This window comes from Salvelinus fontinalis, chromosome 13 (genome assembly GCF_029448725.1).
Source record: "Salvelinus fontinalis isolate EN_2023a chromosome 13, ASM2944872v1, whole genome shotgun sequence".
Lineage (NCBI taxonomy): Eukaryota > Metazoa > Chordata > Actinopteri > Salmoniformes > Salmonidae > Salvelinus > Salvelinus fontinalis.
Window position 1 is genome coordinate 8,187,019 of NC_074677.1, and position 21,000 is coordinate 8,208,018.

General features: G+C 49.8%; 1 protein-coding gene across 2 annotated transcripts in view; it reads right to left on the reverse strand.

The window, feature by feature from the left end:
* Positions 1 to 9,370: 9,370 nt before the first annotated feature.
* Positions 9,371 to 21,000, reverse strand: part of LOC129868032 (telomerase-binding protein EST1A-like) — a 53,526-nt gene continuing 41,896 nt past the window's right edge. For both annotated transcript variants that reach the window (XM_055941603.1, XM_055941604.1), the window contains exons 19-20: positions 20,907 to 20,988; positions 9,371 to 15,656 (exon numbers count right to left, since the gene is read on the reverse strand). In XM_055941603.1, the coding sequence (XP_055797578.1) occupies positions 15,526 to 15,656; positions 20,907 to 20,988 (213 nt within the window). In that variant the 3' untranslated portion in view covers positions 9,371 to 15,525. The remainder of the gene's footprint in view (positions 15,657 to 20,906; positions 20,989 to 21,000) is intronic.

Consider the following 21,000-nt stretch of genomic DNA (forward strand, 5'->3'; position numbering starts at 1 on the left):
AATAACTAAGTACTTCTGGGTCACGAATTTTTGGAATCCTTCAGAATAAGAGTCCTATCCTGTATACTTTGCAAATTATTAATTAGGGCGAAAATGATGGAACATGTGGACAATTATCGATATATTTTTATACCACTTATCATAGAAATAATAATTTAAAGTATTTATATGAGATATGTGATTTGTGTGTGGGTGGGGGGTCATATATATACATGTATATATTTTGTTTTACAAAATTCATTTAGGGACTGTTATTTTGAAGAGAAATCGCTGAGGTCACGGCCTTATTCTTGCTAGGTCTTGCTCATAGATAATGATAGAGGCCTCTAGTGGCCAAAGGCGGTATTAGCATGGGCAGCGCTGCAGTCAGGCACAGTGGACGTGTCATAATACCCACAAAACCGAGCGGTAAAAATCAGTAACAAAACCATTCATTTTTTTTGAGTATAATTTTAGAACTACTTCAAAAAAGGTCTGTGTTTCGTGTAGGCTTATCCTGGCGTGACGTTTTGATAAACGTGTAATTTTCTTGCAGACAAGGTTGAGTTTTATCAATATATATCAATAATATATATAATTAGCAGCATAGAACACCACAGCAAGACTACAACTCCCTGCAGGAAGACCCTGCATGTCATCTCTAACGGAATCTGAGACCCGTGTCCAATCCATGAACTTATTTAGTCCCCTTTCTCCGTGTTAGCGAGCCACTGACTACACTTTAGTTAGCTAGTTAGTGAAATTGTAGAGAAAAAGGGGGTAAAAGAAAAAGCCTAGATAATTGTTTGTACAGTATGTCGAATTGTGTCTATTTCAGTCATTTTTCAAGGATGAGCATCAGAGCATTAAAAGGGGAGAAGACCACTGGAAGTCTGGCCATGTGGAGAAGAGCACTGGAAGTCTGGCCATGTGGAGAAGACCACTAGAAGTCTGGCCATGTGGAGAAGACCACGAGAAGTCTGGCCATGTGGACAAGACCACTAGAAGTCTGGCCATGTGGAGAAGACCACTAGAAGTCTGGCCATGTGGACAAGACCACTAGAAGTCTGGTCATGTGGAGAAGACCACGAGAAGTCTGGCCATGTGGAGAAGACCATGAGAAGTCTGGCCACGTGGAGAAGACCATGAGAAGTCTGGCCATGTGGACAAGACCACTAGAAGTCTGGCCATGTGGAGAAGACCACGAGAAGTCTGGCCATGTGGAGAAGACCACGAGAAGTCTGGCCATGTGGAGAATACCACTAGAAGTCTTGAACCCGACTGAACACATCTGGAGAGATCTGAAAATAGTTGTGCAGCGACGCTCCTCATCCAACCTGACAGAGCTTGAGAGGATCTGCAGAGAAGAACGGGAGAAACTCCCCAAATACAGGTGTGACAAACTTGTAGCGTCAAAACCAAGACTCGAGGCTGTAATCGCTGCCAAAGGTGCTTCAACAAAGTACTGAGTAAAGGGTCTGAATACTTATGTAAATGAGACGTTTCAGTTTTTTATTTGTTATACATTTGCAAACATGTATAAAAATATGTTTTTAATTTGTCATTATGGGGTATTGTGTGTAGATTGACGAGGGGAAAACACGATTTAATACATTTTAGAATAAGGCAGTAATGTAACAAAATGATCGGGTTAGTGGTGTCTGAGATATTGCGTGTGACGTACAAACTAATGAACAAATATCAGTGGCGATTTTAGCATGTAAATCTTGGTGGGGAAAACTCCCCAACAATGTTTTAAATTCATGCCAGCAAAGCCACTACACAACACTAAACAATACATTAATTGCACTATAACGGTGACAAACGGTGCCCACAAACTGTTAGGGCCTACATAAAGCTGTCCCAACAGCAGAGCTTTGGTTTCAGCACCATGGAGTGAATCCTTACCACTGCTACACGTGACTATCAGCGGAGTCTTGTCTGGCAGCGAAACAGTTCATTCAGCCTCATTTACTGCCTTTAAAAAAAAACTAGCTGATATGGCTGACTTGCTTAAACAAACGTGGTTTCTACTGGCAATTGACAAGTACAAACTATGGCATGTGGGGACGACGAGCAGATAAGAGACAATCTGTCATTTCAACTAAGACATTAATGAGCGAGCTAGGACGGACGTAGTCAATATAACTATTTGTTCAGCACTTTTGAAATGTACAGCGACAGAATTCAGAACCTGTCCATTCTTACAGTGTTCTCCCTGTACACCAAGTCAGAACCATAGGATAAATATAGGGGGCATATAAGCAGACACCACCAAGTCAAAACAGTAGGCTAAGTTATGAGGGGCTACTAACAGCTTATTACACAACACTTAGTATTACTTTCTTACCTACACTATACATATGTACCTGACATATTACATCATTTATGGAGCAGCATACAAGACATGATTGGACTTACCTTGTTCTTCTCACTTGAACAGGAAGGTGGCGTGGCGGTCCTTCATGGCAAATTTTGTCATCAAAGTCCAGCATTCTCTGAATTTATGGTGCTTTCAAGACAACTGGAAACTCTGAAAAAATAACAAGGTTGAGTCATGACGTAAGTGATCTTCAGGTCGGAGCTCTAGAACGAGGCCCGAGTTGGATGACCATTCAAAACGTTGGACCGTTCCCAGTCGGAGCTCGTTTTTTCCCCCCGAGTTCCCAGTTGTCTTGAACTCACTGAAGTCTGAGATTTCCCAGTTCCCGAGTTCCAAGTTGTTTTGAAAGCGGCAGAAGTCATGCTGGATTGAAAGCATTGGCCAACGTATTCAACCTTTTCTGACCCATGGCATATGAATGTTTATCCTTTTAAGCTTGGAAAAGAGACCCTTAAACCCAGACTTGGACCACACACCCTCTCCACTGGTATTTTATTAGGATCCCCATTAGTTGTTGCGAAAGCAGCAGCTACACTTCCTGGGGTCCACATGAAACATGATGTAATACAGAAAATGAATAGACAAGAACAGCTCAAGGACAGAACTACATTAAAAAAGGCACACGTAGCCTACATATCAATACACACAAACTATCCAGGTCAAACAGGGGAGAGGCGTTGTGCCGTGAGGTGTTGCTTTATCAGTTTTTTTTTAAACCAGGTTTTCTGTTCAATGGAGTTCCATGCAATAAGGGCTCTATATAATACTGTACACTTTCTTGAGTCTGTTCTGGATTTGGGGACTGTGAAAAGACCCCTGGTGGAGGGTGTGTGTCAGTGCTGTGTGTAAGTTGACTATGCAAACAATTTGGGATTCAACACATTAGTGTTTCTTATAAAAAGAAGTGAGGTAGTCAGTCTCACTTTAACTCTTAGCCAAGAGAGACTGGCATGCATAGTATTGCTAGTGATTGCTTTGCAATGCTTGTGTAACGGATGTGAAATGGCTAGCTAGTTAGCGGGTAGCGTTTCAATCAGTTACGTCACTTGCTCTGAAACCTAGAAGTAATGTTGCCCCTTTCTCTGCAAGGGCCGCGGCTTTTGTGGAGCGATGGGTAACGATGCTTCGTGGGTGTCAGTTGTTGATGTGTGCAGAGGGTCCCTGGTTCGCGCCCGTGTAGGGGCGAGGGGACGGTTTAAAGTTATACTGTTACACTTGCAGTTTGCCAATGATTCCTTCCAAACCATTCATTGTTGAATTTGCGATTTCCAACTTGTTGTGTAATGTTTATGTCCAATTGCTGATGAGCACCGATACGTTTTATATCTAATTCCTCATCATTATTTCTCTTCATATGACAAGGATTAAAAAATTATTTTCCAGTAGATTGTCAACGTGATTCAAGATGATGACTCCTTGTCTAGCTTGCTAGCTAAGATTTTGAAAGTACGATGTTGACATGATCAGTCCAATCAAAGCTACGGTAGATATAACGTGATTTGACGTCATTTTATCTGTGGCCAATGACCTTGAGCCTTATTGGATGGGCCACTTCTAATGTAAGTCCATTGCAGCATCCAAGAGACTTGAATGTTCCAGCTCTCCCCGTAGATGTTGGGGCGACGTGGTTTCCCCGTGAGTGACAGAACGCTGAGCCAATCACGGCGCAAATAGAGAACATTACCAACCCTCCGTATGTCCGCTGGTTGCCTCACCACCACAGAAGCACTGAGCGAGGCTGAAACACCTGCACTTTGGAGCTGCCTTACTCAAGAAAGCAAACAAAAGACCATGTTTGTATGCGGTAAAAAAAAAAGTTTTTACATTGTTTGCAAACTGTTTAGTGATACATATTAATGCCAAAATAACATGCAAAACAGGCAACCTGCCCTGAATGACGGGTCGCCACTGACAAACACATGGAGACACATCCACAGCCCCCTCCCAGATTTAATCCTGGGGAATAATCAGAAAAAGTGTATTTTCTTTGTCTTTTTGTTTTTAAAGAGCGAGTGCCTTTAAAAAGGTAAATCGACTACAAAGTGTAAATAGGATAATTGGTCTTAAAGTCAGACTCGACTAAAACAGAGTTTGGAACATCCGTGGTCACAACGGGTAAACGAAGGTTGTGTTTTGATTTCATGATGTCCATTTGACCACTAACGGGAGCTGAACAGCTGCTGTGATTGTTCTCTGTCCAATAGTATAGACAGTGAGACAGACCTGCCCAGCAGCTCCGACTTTGTTTAAACAAGACAACACGTTGCGCATCCTAAATTCACTCTGACGATTTTGAGGAAGTGAAATAGGTTTCCCAATCTAGTTTCTCATAGGGGGACAAACATCCTTAACCAAATGCGGAATGCGTCAGGAAACACACCTCCAAGACTGAAATCTTGTTTTTCTAATGAACATAAAAACACTCGTGCCAATTGGCGTGTTCAGTCGCTCTTTAAAGCTGTTCCTTTATAGAAACCCCAACTTGGAAATGACTGTCAACATCAAGCTGCTGGGGGTAACGGCATCACCAACACTGTTGGGGGTTTCCACTAGTTACGACAGCAACAAGTTTTAAATTGGTTATATCGTACAAATTAATGAAAACAATGAGCTGTTTGGTCTTAATCTAAGGCTAGGGTTAGCAGTGTGGTTAAGGTAACGTTTAAAGTCAGATTTTAAGACATGAAATAGTAGATATAGGCGTGGTTTGACTTTGTGGCTGTGGTAACTAATGGCGACGCCGTTGCTCGGCAACTGGGATGCGAACCACTTCTTGGTCATCAGATAAGAGTGTATGTTTCCACTAGATAGCACAGCCACAAAGTCATTGGCTATGTTGTAAACATGTATGAAAAACTAAAATGATGTTGATTTTAGGTTAGGCATAGGGTTAGCAGTGTGGTTAAGAGTGAAATTCACATTTTATGAAGAGAAATTATAGAAATCAGGCAGGCTTTTCGACTTTGTCTGCGGTAACTAGTGACGACCCAACGTGTCGCTCCGGGTCACAGGGACCTGGAGGAGGGTTGGGTAAATTAAGGTAGGGTACCGTTCCACCTCTCCAGTACCTCAACACCCCCACACTACAACCTGGCTGGTACCCCCACACTACAACCTGGCTGGTACCCCCACACTACAACCTGGTTGGTACCCCCACACTACAACCTGGTTGGTACCCCAACACTACAACCTGGTTGGTACCCCCACACTACAACCTGGCTGGTACCCCCACACTACAACCTGGCTGGTACCCCCACACTACAACCTGGTTGGTACCCTCACACTACAACCTGGCTGGTACCCCAACACTAGTACCTGGTTGGTACCCCAACACTAGTACCTGGTTGGTACCCCAACACTACAACCTGGCTGGTACCCCCACACTACAACCTAGCTGGTACCCCAACACTACAACCTGACTGGTACCCCCACACTACAACCTGGTTGGTACCCCCACACTACAACCTGACTGGTACCCCAACACTACAACCTGGCTGGTACCCCCACACTACAACCTGGCTGGTACATCAACACTACAACCTGACTGGTACCCCCACACTACAACCTGGCTGGTACCCCAACACTACAACCTGGTTGGTACCCCAACACTACAACCTGGTTGGTACCCCAACACTACAACCTGGTTGGTACCCCCACACTACAACCTGGTTGGTACCCCCACACTACAACCTGGCTGGTACCCCAACACTACAACCTGACTGGTACCCCCACACTACAACCTGGTTGGTACCCCAACACTACAACCTGGTTGGTACCCCCACAACACAACCTGGTTGGTACCCCCACACTACAACCTGGTTGGTACCCCCACAACACAACCTGGTTGGTACCCCCACACTACAACCTGGTTGGTACCCCCACACTAAACCTGGCTGGTACCCCCACACTACAACCTGGCTGGTACCCCAACACTACAACCTGACTGGTACCCCCAGACTACAACCTGGTTGGTACCCCCACACTACAACCTGGTTGGTACCCCCACACTACAACCTGGCTGGTACCCCAACACTACAACCTGACTGGTAACCCCACACTACAACCTGACTGGTAACCCCACACTACAACCTGGTTGGTACCCCCACACTACAACCTGGTTGGTACCCCCACACTACAACCTGGCTGGTACCCCAACACTACAACCTGGTTGGTACCCCAACACTACAACCTGGTTGGTACCCCCACACTACAACCTGGTTGGTACCCCAACACTACAACCTGGTTGGTACCCCCACACTACAACCTGGCTGGTACCCCAACACTACAACCTGGTTGGTACCCCCACACTACAACCTGGCTGGTACCCCCACACTACAACCTGGCTGGTACCCCCACACTACAACCTGGCTGGTACCCCAACACTACAACCTGGCTGGTACCCCCACACTACAACCTGGTTGGTACCCCAACACTACAACCTGGCTGGTACCCCCACACTACAACCTGGCTGGTACCCCCACACTACAACCTGGTTGGTACCCCCACACTACAACCTGGTTGGTACCCCCACACTACAACCTGGTTGGTACCCCCACACTACAACCTGGCTGGTACCCCCACACTACAACCTGACTGGTACCCCCACACTACAACCTGGTTGGTACCCCCACACTACAACCTGGCTGGTACCCCAACACTACAACCTGGTTGGTACCCCCACACTACAACCTGGTTGGTACCCCCACACTACAACCTGGTTGGTACCCCCACACTACAACCTGGCTGGTACCCCCACACTACAACCTGACTGGTACCCCCACACTACAACCTGGTTGGTACCCCAACACTACAACCTGGCTGGTACCCCAACACTACAACCTGACTGGTACCCCCACACTACAACCTGGTTGGTACCCCCACACTACAACCTGGCTGGTACCCCAACACTACAACCTGACTGGTACCCCCACACTACAACCTGGTTGGTACCCCCACACTACAACCTGGCTGGTACCCCAACACTACAACCTGGTTGGTACCCCCACACTACAACCTGGTTGGTACCCCCACACTACAACCTGGTTGGTACCCCCACACTACAACCTGGCTGGTACCCCCACACTACAACCTGACTGGTACCCCCACACTACAACCTGGTTGGTACCCCAACACTACAACCTGGCTGGTACCCCAACACTACAACCTGACTGGTACCCCCACACTAAACCTGGCTGGTACCCCCACACTACAACCTGGCTGGTACCCCAACACTACAACCTGACTGGTACCCCCAGACTACAACCTGGTTGGTACCCCCACACTACAACCTGGTTGGTACCCCCACACTACAACCTGGCTGGTACCCCAACACTACAACCTGACTGGTAACCCCACACTACAACCTGACTGGTAACCCCACACTACAACCTGGTTGGTACCCCCACACTACAACCTGGTTGGTACCCCCACACTACAACCTGGCTGGTACCCCAACACTACAACCTGGTTGGTACCCCAACACTACAACCTGGTTGGTACCCCCACACTACAACCTGGTTGGTACCCCAACACTACAACCTGGTTGGTACCCCCACACTACAACCTGGCTGGTACCCCAACACTACAACCTGGTTGGTACCCCCACACTACAACCTGGCTGGTACCCCCACACTACAACCTGGCTGGTACCCCCACACTACAACCTGGCTGGTACCCCAACACTACAACCTGGCTGGTACCCCCACACTACAACCTGGTTGGTACCCCAACACTACAACCTGGCTGGTACCCCCACACTACAACCTGGCTGGTACCCCCACACTACAACCTGGTTGGTACCCCCACACTACAACCTGGTTGGTACCCCCACACTACAACCTGGTTGGTACCCCCACACTACAACCTGGCTGGTACCCCCACACTACAACCTGACTGGTACCCCCACACTACAACCTGGTTGGTACCCCCACACTACAACCTGGCTGGTACCCCAACACTACAACCTGGTTGGTACCCCCACACTACAACCTGGTTGGTACCCCCACACTACAACCTGGTTGGTACCCCCACACTACAACCTGGCTGGTACCCCCACACTACAACCTGACTGGTACCCCCACACTACAACCTGGTTGGTACCCCAACACTACAACCTGGCTGGTACCCCAACACTACAACCTGACTGGTACCCCCACACTATAACCTGGCTGGTACCCCCACACTACAACCTGGTTGGTACCCCAACACTACAACCTGGCTGGTACCCCAACACTACAACCTGACTGGTACCCCCACACTATAACCTGGCTGGTACCCCCACACTACAACCTGGTTGGTACCCCAACACTACAACCTGGCTGGTACCCCAACACTACAACCTGACTGGTACCCCCACACTATAACCTGGCTGGTACCCCCACACTACAACCTGGTTGGTACCCCCACACTACAACCTGGTTGGTACCCCCACGCTACAACCTGACTGGTACCCCCACACTACAACCTGGTTGGTACCCCCACACTACAACCTGGTTGGTACCCCAACACTAGTACCTATATGCTTGTTGAAGTCTGGCTCGACTCTGAATAATTTGCCACATTCTTTGCACTGATGCGATTTCTCTCCAGTGTGAAGTCAATGGTGGAGTTTTTGACAAGAGGCTGATGTGAAGCCTTTTCCACATGCAGGACACTTGTTGAGTTTCTCCCCTGTGTGAGTCATCACATGCCTGACCAGATGTCCCTTGCAGTAGAAGTATTTGTCACATTCTTTGCACTCGTGATATATCTGATGTATTTCATAATTAGTTAATGTGTTTACTGCACACAGGAGACTTGTGTGGTTTCTCCTCTGTGTGATTTATCTTTTTTTTAAGGCTTGGTTTCTTACAGATGTCCTGTGTGCAGTAAAGGCTTTATGTCGTTGCACCTGGGTGAGTAGTCCTCATATGCTTGTTGAAGTAGTCCCTGCATCTAAAAGATTTGCCACATCAGTATATATGTAAACACATCATTGCGCACCACAACCACACATAAACAGACAACTGATTTAAATCAAAACAAATACTTTATTCAAACAGAAAAGCATTGAGAGGCTAGGACATGCAGGCCTGTGATTTCAGTTAGCTAGCTAGTTTCACCAAATATTCTTGAATAAATTAAAAGTGTACACACACACACACACACACAAAAGGTAAAGACCAAATGATCGAGAGTATCAACTAATGCTATCTATAGTTGTTCATAGACTTGGCTAACAGACTGTTACAGAGGTGTGTGTTCCTGTCATATAGACTGGTAATAAACAGAGGGCTAACTAACTCTGGACGGGTCTGGAGAACTGATAACACAACGTGAGAGCACGCATAATAAAACTATCACAGCCAGCTACCTAAACATTTACGTCATGTCATTCATAGATGTTATATTTGTTTACAGCGTGTGAGACGTTGTATGGTTGTGAAAATACGCGGGTTCATTTGCGCGAATAGTTTTTTGCGTAACCAGGGGTTTCCGTTAGCAAAATGTAGGGGCCGGACAAAGTGACCAGACACGTTTTAATTGATCACATCAGACGACATCTGAAAAATTTACCGGAGCCATTATGCATTGGCTGCATCAACCCATTTAGTCCATTCACCCACGGTGCTCAGAATGACAGAAATCACATTTAGATTCTGGTTATTCATCTTAACCAAAACATGCAACTCCTGTAATGAAGCTGCCAAATAAAAAAAACATTTGTAAAAAAATAAATGCAATTCTTGAGAACACAATTCTAAACTGTGCAGCTGATGCTTGTGGTTCTATATATACACACTACATGACCAAAAGTATGTGGACACCTGCTCATCGAAAATCTCCTTCCAAAAATCATGGGCATTAATATGGAGTTGGTTACCCCCTTTGATGCTATAACAGCCTCCACTCTTCTGGGAAGACTTTCCACTAGATGTTGGAACATTGCCGCTATAACAGCCTCCACTCTTCTGGGAAGGCTTTCCACTAGATGTTGGCACATTGCTGCTATAACAGCCTCCACTCTTCTGGGAAGGTTTTCCACTAGATGTTGGAACATTGCCGCTATAACAGCCTCCACTCTTCTGGGAAGGCATTCCACTAGATGTTGGCACATTGCTGCTATAACAGCCTCCACTCTTCTGGGAAGGTTTTCCACTAGATGTTGGAACATTGCTGCGGGGGACTTGCTTCCATTCAGCCACAAGAGCATTAGTGAGGTCGGGCACTGATGTTGGGCAATTAGCCCTGGCTCGCAGTTGGCGTTCCAATTCTTCCTAAAGGTGTTTGATGGGGTTGAGGTCAGGCCAATGTGCAGGCCAGTCAAGTTCTTCCACACCAATCGAGACAAACCATTTCTGTATGGACCTCACTTTGTGCACAGGGGAACTGTCATGCTGAAATAGGAGAGGGCCTTCCCCAAACTGTTGCCACAAAGATGGAAGCACAGAATCATCTTGAATGTCATTGTATGCTGTAGAGTTAAGATTTCCCTTCACTGGAATTAAGGGGTCTAGCCCAAACCATGAAAAACAGCCCCAGACCATTATTAATACACCAAATTTGACAGTTGACACTATGCATTCAGGCAGGTAGCGTTCTCCTAGCATCCGCCAAACCCAGATTCATACATCGGACTGCCAGATGGTGATTAATCTCGTGATTGAACGCGATTCATCTCTTCAGAGAACGCGTTTCCACTGCCGGCAACCTTTACACCACTCCAGCCGACACTTAGCATTGCACATGATGATCTTAGGCTTGTGTGCAGCTGCTCGGCCCTGGAAACCCGTTTCATGTAGCTCCTGATGAACAGTTCTTGTGCTGACGTTGCTTCCAGAGGCAGTTAGGAACTCTGTAGTGAGTGTTGCAACCGAGGACAGACGATTTTTACACGCTACAGCACTCGGCGGTCCCGTTCTGTGAGCTCGTGTGGCCTACCATTTCGCAGCTGAGCCGTTGTTGCTCCTAGACGTTTCCACTTCACAATAACAGCACTTACAGTTGACCGTGGCAGCTCTAGCAGGGCAGAAATTTGACAAACTGACTTGTTGGAAAGGTGGCATCCTATGACGGTGTCACGTTGAAAGTCACCGAGCTCTTCGATAAGGCCATTCTACTGACAATGTTTGTCTATGGAGATTGCATGGCTGTGTGCTCGATTTTAATACACCTGTCAGTAACGGGTGTCTGAAATAGCCGAAATCCACTAATTTGATGTGGTGTCCACATACTTTTGTAAACACAGTGCATCTCAGGTCATCATCTACCTTAGAAATTTAGAACGAGGATCTACTGATGCAAAGTACGGTTTGCTAACATGACTATTGTTGATATGAAAAAAAAACCCATTAGAATGGGAGAGAAATGGCTTAATGAGGAAGTCTTGATAAAATAATTTCCTCCACGTTTATGGTCGGACTATGTAAGACATGCCTCTTAATATGAAGTAAAACTTCCGGGTGCCTTCAGAGAAAGTATTCACACCCCTTTGAACTATTTCCACATTTTCTGACGTTACAAAGTGGGATTAAAATGGATTTTTCATTTTTCACACAACATACTCTGTCAAAGAAAAATTCAAAACACAAATATATATTGATGAGATAAGTATTCAACCCCCTGAGTGAATACATGTTAGAATCACCGTTGGCAACGATTACAGCTGAGTCTTCCTGGTTAAGTCTAAGAGCTTTGCACACCTGGATTGTACAATATTTGCCCATTATTCTTACAAAATTTGTTCAAACTCTGTCAAGTTGTTTGTTGATCATTGCTAGACAGCCATTTTCAAGCCTTGCCATAGATTTAAAGTAAATTTAAGTAAAAACTGTAACTCGGCCAGTCAGGAACATCTACTGCTGTCTAGGTAAGCAATTCCAGTGTGTATGTTTTAGGTTATTGTACTGCTGAAAGGTGAATTCATCTCCCAGTGTCTGGTGGAAAGCAGACTGAACCAAGTTTTCCTTTAGGATTTTCCTGTGCTTAGCTCTACTCTGTCTTCCCCCCCCCAAAAAAGCCACAACCAAGCTTGAAAATATGAAGAGTGGTACTCAGTAATAAGTTGTATTTCACCCAAATATAACACTTTGTATTAAGGACAAAATGTTAAATGCTTCGCCCAATTTTTTACAGTATTACTGTAGTGCCTTATTGATAACATAATGGGATGTTATGAAATAGTTTTCACTCTGTCATTTAGGTTAGTATTGTGGAGTAACTACAATGTTGTTGATCCATCCTCAGTTATCTACCATCACAACCATTAAACCATTTTAAAAATCACCATTGGCCTCATGGTGAAATCCTTGAGCGGTTTCTTTCCTCTCCGGCAACTGAGTTTGTAAGGACGCATATATCTTTGTTGTGACTGGGTTTATTGATACACGATCCAAAGTGTAATTAATAACTTCACTATGCTCAAAGGGATATTCAATGTTTGCTTTTTTATTTTATTGTGCCTTTCTTTGAGAACTGTTGGAAAACCTCCCTGGTTGAATCTGTGCTTGAAATTAGTAATTTAATCATTTAAAAATCATGTTGAACACTATTATTGCACACACAGAATCCCATGCAACTTGATATGTGACTTGTTAAGCACATTTTTACACCTGATCTTATTTAGGCTTACCATAACAAAAGGGTTGAATACTTATTGACTCAAGACATTTTAGCCTTTAATTTTGAGTTAATGTCTAAAAACATAATTCCACTTTGACATTATGGGGTATTGTGATGTCATTATGGGGTATTGTGATGTCATTATGGGGTATTGTGATGTCATTATGGGGTATTGTGTGTAGATCAGTGACACAAAATCAAATCCATTTTAAATTCAGGCTGTGAGAACAAAATGTGGAAAAAGTCAAGTGGTGGGAATACTTTCTGAAAGCACTGTTTTCAAATTGCTTATTGCCTCCAGCTCACATTGCCAAGCGGTGGGTGAGGCGCTGATAGACTGCCTACCGTTGCATATGCACTCAAATTGGAGGCGCACTTCAATTAAGGCATACCAGTTGAGAAATAAAAATAGGCATTTTTTAATTCAATTTTTTTTTTTATCGTGGCCATCAAAACTGTTAATTAACACGCGATTGCATTTAGAATTGTTGCGTAATAACTGGGCGTATAAAAACACGTTTCAGTCCAGCAACGAGCTGAACCAGGTTCTCATCAGCAGCTCTGTCTGACAGGGGATGTTCAGGTCAAAGTCTCTGTATGCTGTGGCGTGTGATAAAAGACGACTAACGAAAATACAAAAACGCCAATTTAATTCCACTTAATTATGCACATTTACCTAGAAGGCCGATAAGCACGACCGGGCAAATGTATTTCCATCAATGGGGGAAAAAAAGAAGCAATTTTTTGCAAATGTGAAGAAAATAGATAGATAATGAATAGAAGCTGATGAGTTACCCAAACAGGTGGTGGTAAAAACTAAGAGAAACAAACTAAATGTATGACAAAATAAAACATTCAAATATTATTGGACTTGTTAAAAAGCTTAAACAAACCAAAACGGTTTGTGGGTGAAAACGTAAGCAGAAAGACGAGCTCTTCTGTCGAGCATAAACATCTCACACAAACACGCACGTACGCACGCACGCACACACACAATGAATACCAACTAAAACACACCCCCACATCCACAATGCTAAATCAGAAAAAGTCTATTTTCTTCATCTTTTGATTTTTTTTTTTAAAGCTGTTCCTTTATAGAAACCCCAACTTGGAAATGACTCTGTCACCATCGAGCTGCTGGGGGTACCAACATCACCAACACTGTTGCTGGGCAACTGGGATGCAAACCACATCCTGGCCATCCGAGGCTGAGCGTGTGGCTCTGCGTCAAGGAGATTAGGGTGGGGTACCAATCCCCCATCTAATACACCAGAACCTGGTAACCCATCACCGCAGCCTCCCTCCTTGCCACTACAGGGCTCCTCTCTGTGCTGCTCTGGGGTTACAGACAGATGTCAGTTAAACAGACACTCACACAGCCAGAGATAAGTCTTCAGTCAGGCTAGGGCCTTCCTCCACAGCCCTAACCTATATCCCTCTCCCTCTATTCCTTCTCTGCTCTGTCGTTTCCACAGAGGTAAATACTGCTGCTGGCCTTGAGAACACACTGCAGAAGTTATGAAGGCCGCACGGCTGGAATGGAGAAACCAGATAATAAACACACACACTCACACACCTCCTCTCTCTCCTCTACCGTTCCTCCTGGTCCAGCCTCTCTTAAAACTCTCTGCTCCTGTCCTCCCTCCTCCTTCCCTCTGAGAGAAGCAGTTATTAACATACACCTCACCACACCTCCTCTCTCTCCTCTACCGTTCCTCCTGGTCCAGCCTTCCTGCATCTCTTAAAACTCTCTGCTCCTGTCCTCCCTCCTCCTTCCCTCTGAGAGAAGCAGTTATTAACATACACCTCACACACCTCCTCTCTCTCCTCTACCGTTCCTCCTGGTCCAGCCTCTCTTAAAACTCTCTGCTCCTGTCCTCCCTCCTCCTTCCCTCTGAGAGAAGCAGTTATTAACATACACCTCACACACCTCCTCTCTCTCCTCTACCGTTCCTCCTGGTCCAGCCTCTCTTAAAACTCTCTGCTCCTGTCCTCCCTCCTCCTTCCCTCTGAGAGAAGCAGTTATTAACATACACCTCACACACCTCCTCTCTCTCCTCTACCGTTCCTCCTGGTCCAGCCTTCCTGCATCTCTTAAAACTCTCTGCTCCTGTCCTCCCTCCTCCTTCCCTCTGAGAGAAGCAGTTATTAACATACACCTCACCACACCTCCTCTTTCTCCTCTACCGTTCCTCCTGGTCCAGCCTTCCTGCATCTCTTAAAACTCTCTGCTCCTGTCCTCCCTCCTCCTTCCCTCTGAGAGAAGCAGTTATTAACATACACCTCACCACAACGAGAGGAGAAAAAGCTCTCAGACAATTCAACTCATTCCACCCCTACAAAAAAAAAGAAGCTTTTTTAGATTTCATTTGAGCTTTTCCACCAAAAGAAAATGAGTTTCTCCTTCTTCTCTCTCTCCAACAGTCTTCTCTCCAACAGTCTTCTTTTCTGCTTTAGCGTATATTCTCCTTCTCCACTCGAAGGTGGTGTGGGAGGTGGCCAGCGGTTCTCAGCAGTTGATTGGTTGTCTGAATGCTTTGGGCGTGGTCTGTGTGTGACCCGGTTCAGCCCACTTTGGCCCAGGTGAGGAAGGCAGGAATGTCCCTGACCGGCACATTCCTGGTCAGGGCTTTGACCCGCAGGTTACGGTCATCTGTCAGGAGAACCACCTCCCGACGCAAGCGCACCGGACCGTCTGGGAGAGAGGAAAGAAGAGAGAGGAGGGGAGGTATGAGAGACGGAGGGAGGAGGGGAGGTATGAGAGACGGAGGGAGGGAGGAGGGGAGGTATGAGAGACGGAGAGAGGAGGGGAGGTATGAGAGACGGAGGGAGGAGGGGAGGTATGAGAGACGGAGGGAGGGAGGAGGGGAGGTATGAGAGACGGAGGGAGGGAGGAGGGGAGGTATGAGGGGAGGTATGAGAGACGGAGGGAGGAATGAGAGACGGAGGGAGGAGGGGAGGTATGAGAGACGGAGGGAGGGAGGAGGGGAGGTATGAGAGACGGAGGGGGGAGGAGGGGAGGTATGAGAGACGGAGGGAGGAGGGGAGGTATGAGAGACGGAGGGAGGAGGGGAGGTATGAGAGACGGAGGGAGGAGGGGAGGTATGAGAGACGGAGGGAGGAGGGGAGGTATGAGAAACGGAGGGAGGAGGGGAGGGAGGAGGGGAGGTATGAGGGGAGGTATGAGAGACGGAGGGAGGAGGGGAGGTATGAGGGACAGGAGGGAGGAGGGGAGGTATGAGAGACGGAGGGGGGAGGAGGGGAGGTATGAGAGACGGAGGGGGGAGGAGGGGAGGTATGAGAGACGGAGGGGGGAGGAGGGGAGGTATGAGAGACGGAGGGGGGAGGAGGGGAGGTATGAGAGACGGAGGGAGGAGGGGAGGTATGAGAGACGGAGGGAGGAGGGGAGGTATGAGAGACGGAGGAAGGAGGGGAGGTATGAGAGACGGAGGGAGGAGGGGAGGTATGAGAGACGGAGGGAGGAGGAGGGGAGGTATGAGAGACGGAGGGGGGAGGAGGGGAGGTATGAGAGACGGAGGGGGGAGGAGGGGAGGTATGAGAGACGGAGGGGGGAGGAGGGGAGGTATGAGAGACGGAGGGAGGAGGGGCGGTATGAGAGACGGAGGGAGGAGGGGAGGTATGAGAGACGGAGGGAGGAGGGGAGGTATGAGAGACGGAGGGAGGAGGGGGGGTATGAGAGACGGAGGGAGGAGGGGAGGTATGAGAGACGGAGGGAGGAGGGGAGGTATGAGAGACGGAGGGAGGAGGGGAGGTATGAGAGACGGAGGGAGGAGGGGAGGTATGAGAGACGGAGGGAGGAGGGGAGGTATGAGAGACGGAAGGATGAGGGGAGGGGAGGTATGAGAGACGGAGGGAGGAGGGGAGGTATGAGAGACGGAGGGAGGAGGGGAGGTATGAGGTGAGGTATGAGAGACGGAGGGAGGGAGGAGGGGAGGTATGAGAGACGGAGGGAGGGAGGAGGGGAGGTATGAGAGACGGAGGGAGGGAGGAGGGGAGGTATGAGAGACGGAGGGAGGAGGGGAGGGGAGGTATGAGAGACGGAAGGAGGAGGGGAGGGAGGAGGGGAGGTATGAGAGACGGAGGGAGGAGGGGAGGTATGAGAGACGGAGGGAGGAGGGGAGGTATGAGAGACGGAGGGAGGAGGGGAGGTATGAGAGACGGAGGGAGGAGGGGAGGGGAGGTATGAGAGACGGAGGGAGGAGGGGAGGTATGAGAGACGGAGGGAGGAGGGGAGGTATGAGAGACGGAAGGTGGAGGGGAGGGAAGAGGGGAGGTATGAGAGACGGAGGGAGGAGGGGAGGTATGAGAGACGGAGGGAGGAGGGGAGGGAGGAGGGGAGGTATGAGAGACGGAGGTATGAGAGACGGAGGGAGGAGGGGAGGTATGAGAGACGGAGGGAGGAGGGGAGGTATGAGAGACGGAAGGTGGAGGGGAGGGAGGAGGGGAGGTATTAGAGACGGAGGGAGGGAGGAGGGGAGGTATGAGAGACGGAAGGAGGAGGGGAGGGGAGGTATGAGAGACAGGAGGGAGGAGGGGAGGTATGAGAGACAGGAGGGAGGAGGGGAGGTATGAGAGACGGAGGGAGGAGGGGAGGTATGAGAGACAGGAGGGAGGAGGGGAGGTATGAGAGACAGGAGGGAGGAGGGGAAGTATGAGAGACAGGAGGGAGGAGGGGAGGTATGAGAGACGGAGGGAGGAGGGGAGGTATGAGAGACAGGAGGGAGGAGGGGAGGTATGAGAGACGGAGGGAGGAGGGGAGGTATGAGAGACGGAAGGAGGAGGGGAGGGGAGGTATGAGAGACGGAAGGAGGAGGGGAGGTATGAGAGACGGAAGGAGGAGGGGAGGTATGAGAGACGGAAGGAGGAGGGGAGGGGAGGTATGAGAGACGGAAGGAGGAGGGGAGGTATGAGAGATGGAGGGAGGAGGGGAGGTATGAGGGGAGGTATGAGAGACGGAGGGAGGAGGGGAGGTATGAGAGACGGAAGGAGGAGGGGAGGGGAGGTATGAGAGACAGAGGGAGGAGGGGAGGTATGAGAGACGGAAGGAGGAGGGGAGGGGAGGTATGAGAGACGGAGGGAGGAGGGGAGGTATGAGAGACGGAGGGAGGAGGGGAGGTATGAGAGACGGAGGGAGGAGGGGAGGTATGAGAGACGGAGTGAGGGAGGAGGGGAGGTATGAGAGACGGAGGGAGGGAGGAGGGGAGGTATGAGAGACGGAGGGAGGGAGGAGGGGAGGTATGAGAGACGGAGGGAGGGAGGAGGGGAGGTATGAGAGACGGAGGGAGGGAGGAGGGGAGGTATGAGAGACGGATGGAGGAGGGGAGGTATGAGAGACGGAAGGAGGAGGGGAGGGAGGAGGGGAGGTATGAGAGACGGAGGGAGGAGGGGAGGTATGAGAGACGGAGGGAGGAGGGGAGGTATGAGAGACGGAAGGTGGAGGGGAGGGAGGAGGGGAGGTATGAGAGACGGAGGGAGGAGGGGAGGTATGAGAGACGGAGGGAGGAGGGGAGGTATGAGAGACGGAAGGTGGAGGGGAGGGAGGAGGGGAGGTATGAGAGACGGAGGGAGGGAGGAGGGGAGGTATGAGAGACGGAGGGAGGAGGAGAGGTATGAGAGACAGGAGGGAGGAGGGGAGGTATGAGAGACAGGAGGGAGGAGGGGAGGTATGAGAGACAGGAGGGAGGAGGGGAGGTATGAGAGACAGGAGGGAGGAGGGGAGGTATGAGAGACAGGAGGGAGGAGGGGAGGTATGAGAGACAGGAGGGAGGAGGGGAGGTATGAGAGACGGAAGGAGGAGGGGAGGGGAGGTATGAGAGACAGGAGGGAGGAGGGGAGGTATGAGAGACGGAGGGAGGAGGGGAGGGGAGGTATGAGAGACGGAAGGAGGAGGGGAGGGGAGGTATGAGAGACGGAGGGAGGGGGGGAGGTATGAGAGACAGGAGGGAGGGGGGGAGGTATGAGAGACAGGAGGGAGGAGGGGAGGTATGAGAGACAGGAGGGAGGAGGGGAGGTATGAGAGACGGAGGGAGGAGGGGAGGGGAGGTATGAGAGACGGAAGGAGGAGGGGAGGGGAGGTATGAGAGACGGAAGGAGGAGGGGAGGTATGAGAGACAGGAGGGAGGAGGGGAGGTATGAGAGACAGGAGGGAGGAGCGGAGGTATGAGAGACAGGAGGGAGGAGGGGAGGTATGAGAGACAGGAGGGAGGAGGGGAGGTATGAGAGACAGGAGGGAGGAGGGGAGGTATGAGAGACAGGAGGGAGGAGGGGAGGTATGAGAGACAGGAGGGAGGAGGGGAGGTATGAGAGACAGGAGGGAGGAGGGGAGGTATGAGAGACGGAGGGAGGAGGGGAGGTATGAGAGACAGGAGGGAGGAGGGGAGGTATGAGAGACGGAGGGAGGAGGGGAGGGGAGGTATGAGAGACGGAAGGAGGAGGGGAGGGGAGGTATGAGAGACGGAGGGAGGAGGGGAGGTATGAGAGACAGGAGGGAGGAGGGGAGGTATGAGAGACAGGAGGGGAGGTATGAGAGACAGGAGGGAGGAGGGGAGGTATGAGAGACAGGAGGGAGGAGGGGAGGTATGAGAGACAGGAGGGAGGAGGGGAGGTATGAGAGACAGGAGGGAGGAGGGGAGGTATGAGAGACGGAGGGAGGAGGGGAGGTATGAGAGACGGAAGGAGGAGGGGAGGGGAGGTATGAGAGACGGAGGGAGGAGGGGAGGTATGAGAGACGGAGGAAGGAGGGGAGGTATGAGAGACGGAGGGAGGGAGGAGGGGAGGTATGAGAGACGGAGGGAGGGAGGAGGGGAGGTATGAGAGACAGAGGGAGGAGGGGAGGGGAGGTATGAGAGACGGAAGGAGGAGGGGAGGGAGGAGGGGAGGTATGAGAGACGGAGGGAAGAGGGGAGGTATGAGAGACGGAGGGAGGAGGGGAGGTATGAGAGACGGAGGGAGGAGGGGAGGTATGAGAGACGGAGGGAGGAGGGGAGGTATGAGAGACAGGAGGGGAGGGAGGAGGGGAGGTATGAGAGACGGAGGGAGGAGGGGAGGTATGAGAGACGGAAGGTGGAGGGGAGGGAGGAGGGGAGGTATGAGAGACGGAGGGAGGAGGGGAGGTATGAGAGACAGGAGGGAGGAGGGGAGGTATGAGAGACAGGAGGGAGGAGGGGAGGTATGAGAGACAGGAGGGAGGAGGGGAGGTATGAGAGACGGAGGGAGGAGGGGAGGTATGAGAGACGGAGGGAGGAGGGGAGGGAGGAGGGGAGGTATGAGAGAAAGAGGGAGGAGGGGAGGTATGAGAGACGGAGGGAGGAGGGGAGGTATGAGAGACGGAGGGAGGAGGGGAGGTATGAGAGACGGAGGGAGGAGGGGAGGTATGAGAGACGGAAGGAGGAGGGGAGGGGAGGTATGAGAGACGGAGGGAGGAGGGGAGGTATGAGAGACGGAGGGAGGGAGGAGGGGAGGTATGAGAGACGGAGGGAGGGAGGAGGGGAGGTATGAGAGACGGAGGGAGGGAGGAGGGGAGGTATGAGAGACGGAGGGAGGAGGGGAGGTATGAGAGACGGAAGGAGGAGGGGAGGGAGGAGGGGAGGTATGAGAGACGGAGGGAGGAGGGGAGGTATGAGAGACGGAGGGAGGAGGGGAGGTATGAGAGACGGAGGGAGGAGGGGAGGTATGAGAGACGGAGGGAGGAGGGGAGGTATGAGAGACGGAGGGAGGAGGGGAGGTATGAGAGACGGAAGGAGGACGGGAGGGAGGAGGGGAGGTATGAGAAACGGAAGGAGGGGAGGTATGAGAGACGGAAGGAGGGGAGGGAGGAGGGGAGGTATGAGAGACGGTGGGGAGGGAGGAGTAATGGTAGAATAAATATAGTATAGACAGATTGTGCAACACAGGCATGAGTGTGTTGGTGGAAGGATACAGCTACCTGTCTGTGCAGGCATCAAGCTTTTAGCCTCATCTTTGCAGTAGTGGAGACAGCAGGACAAGATGACATCATCATTGTTTCCCTGGAGGGGGGG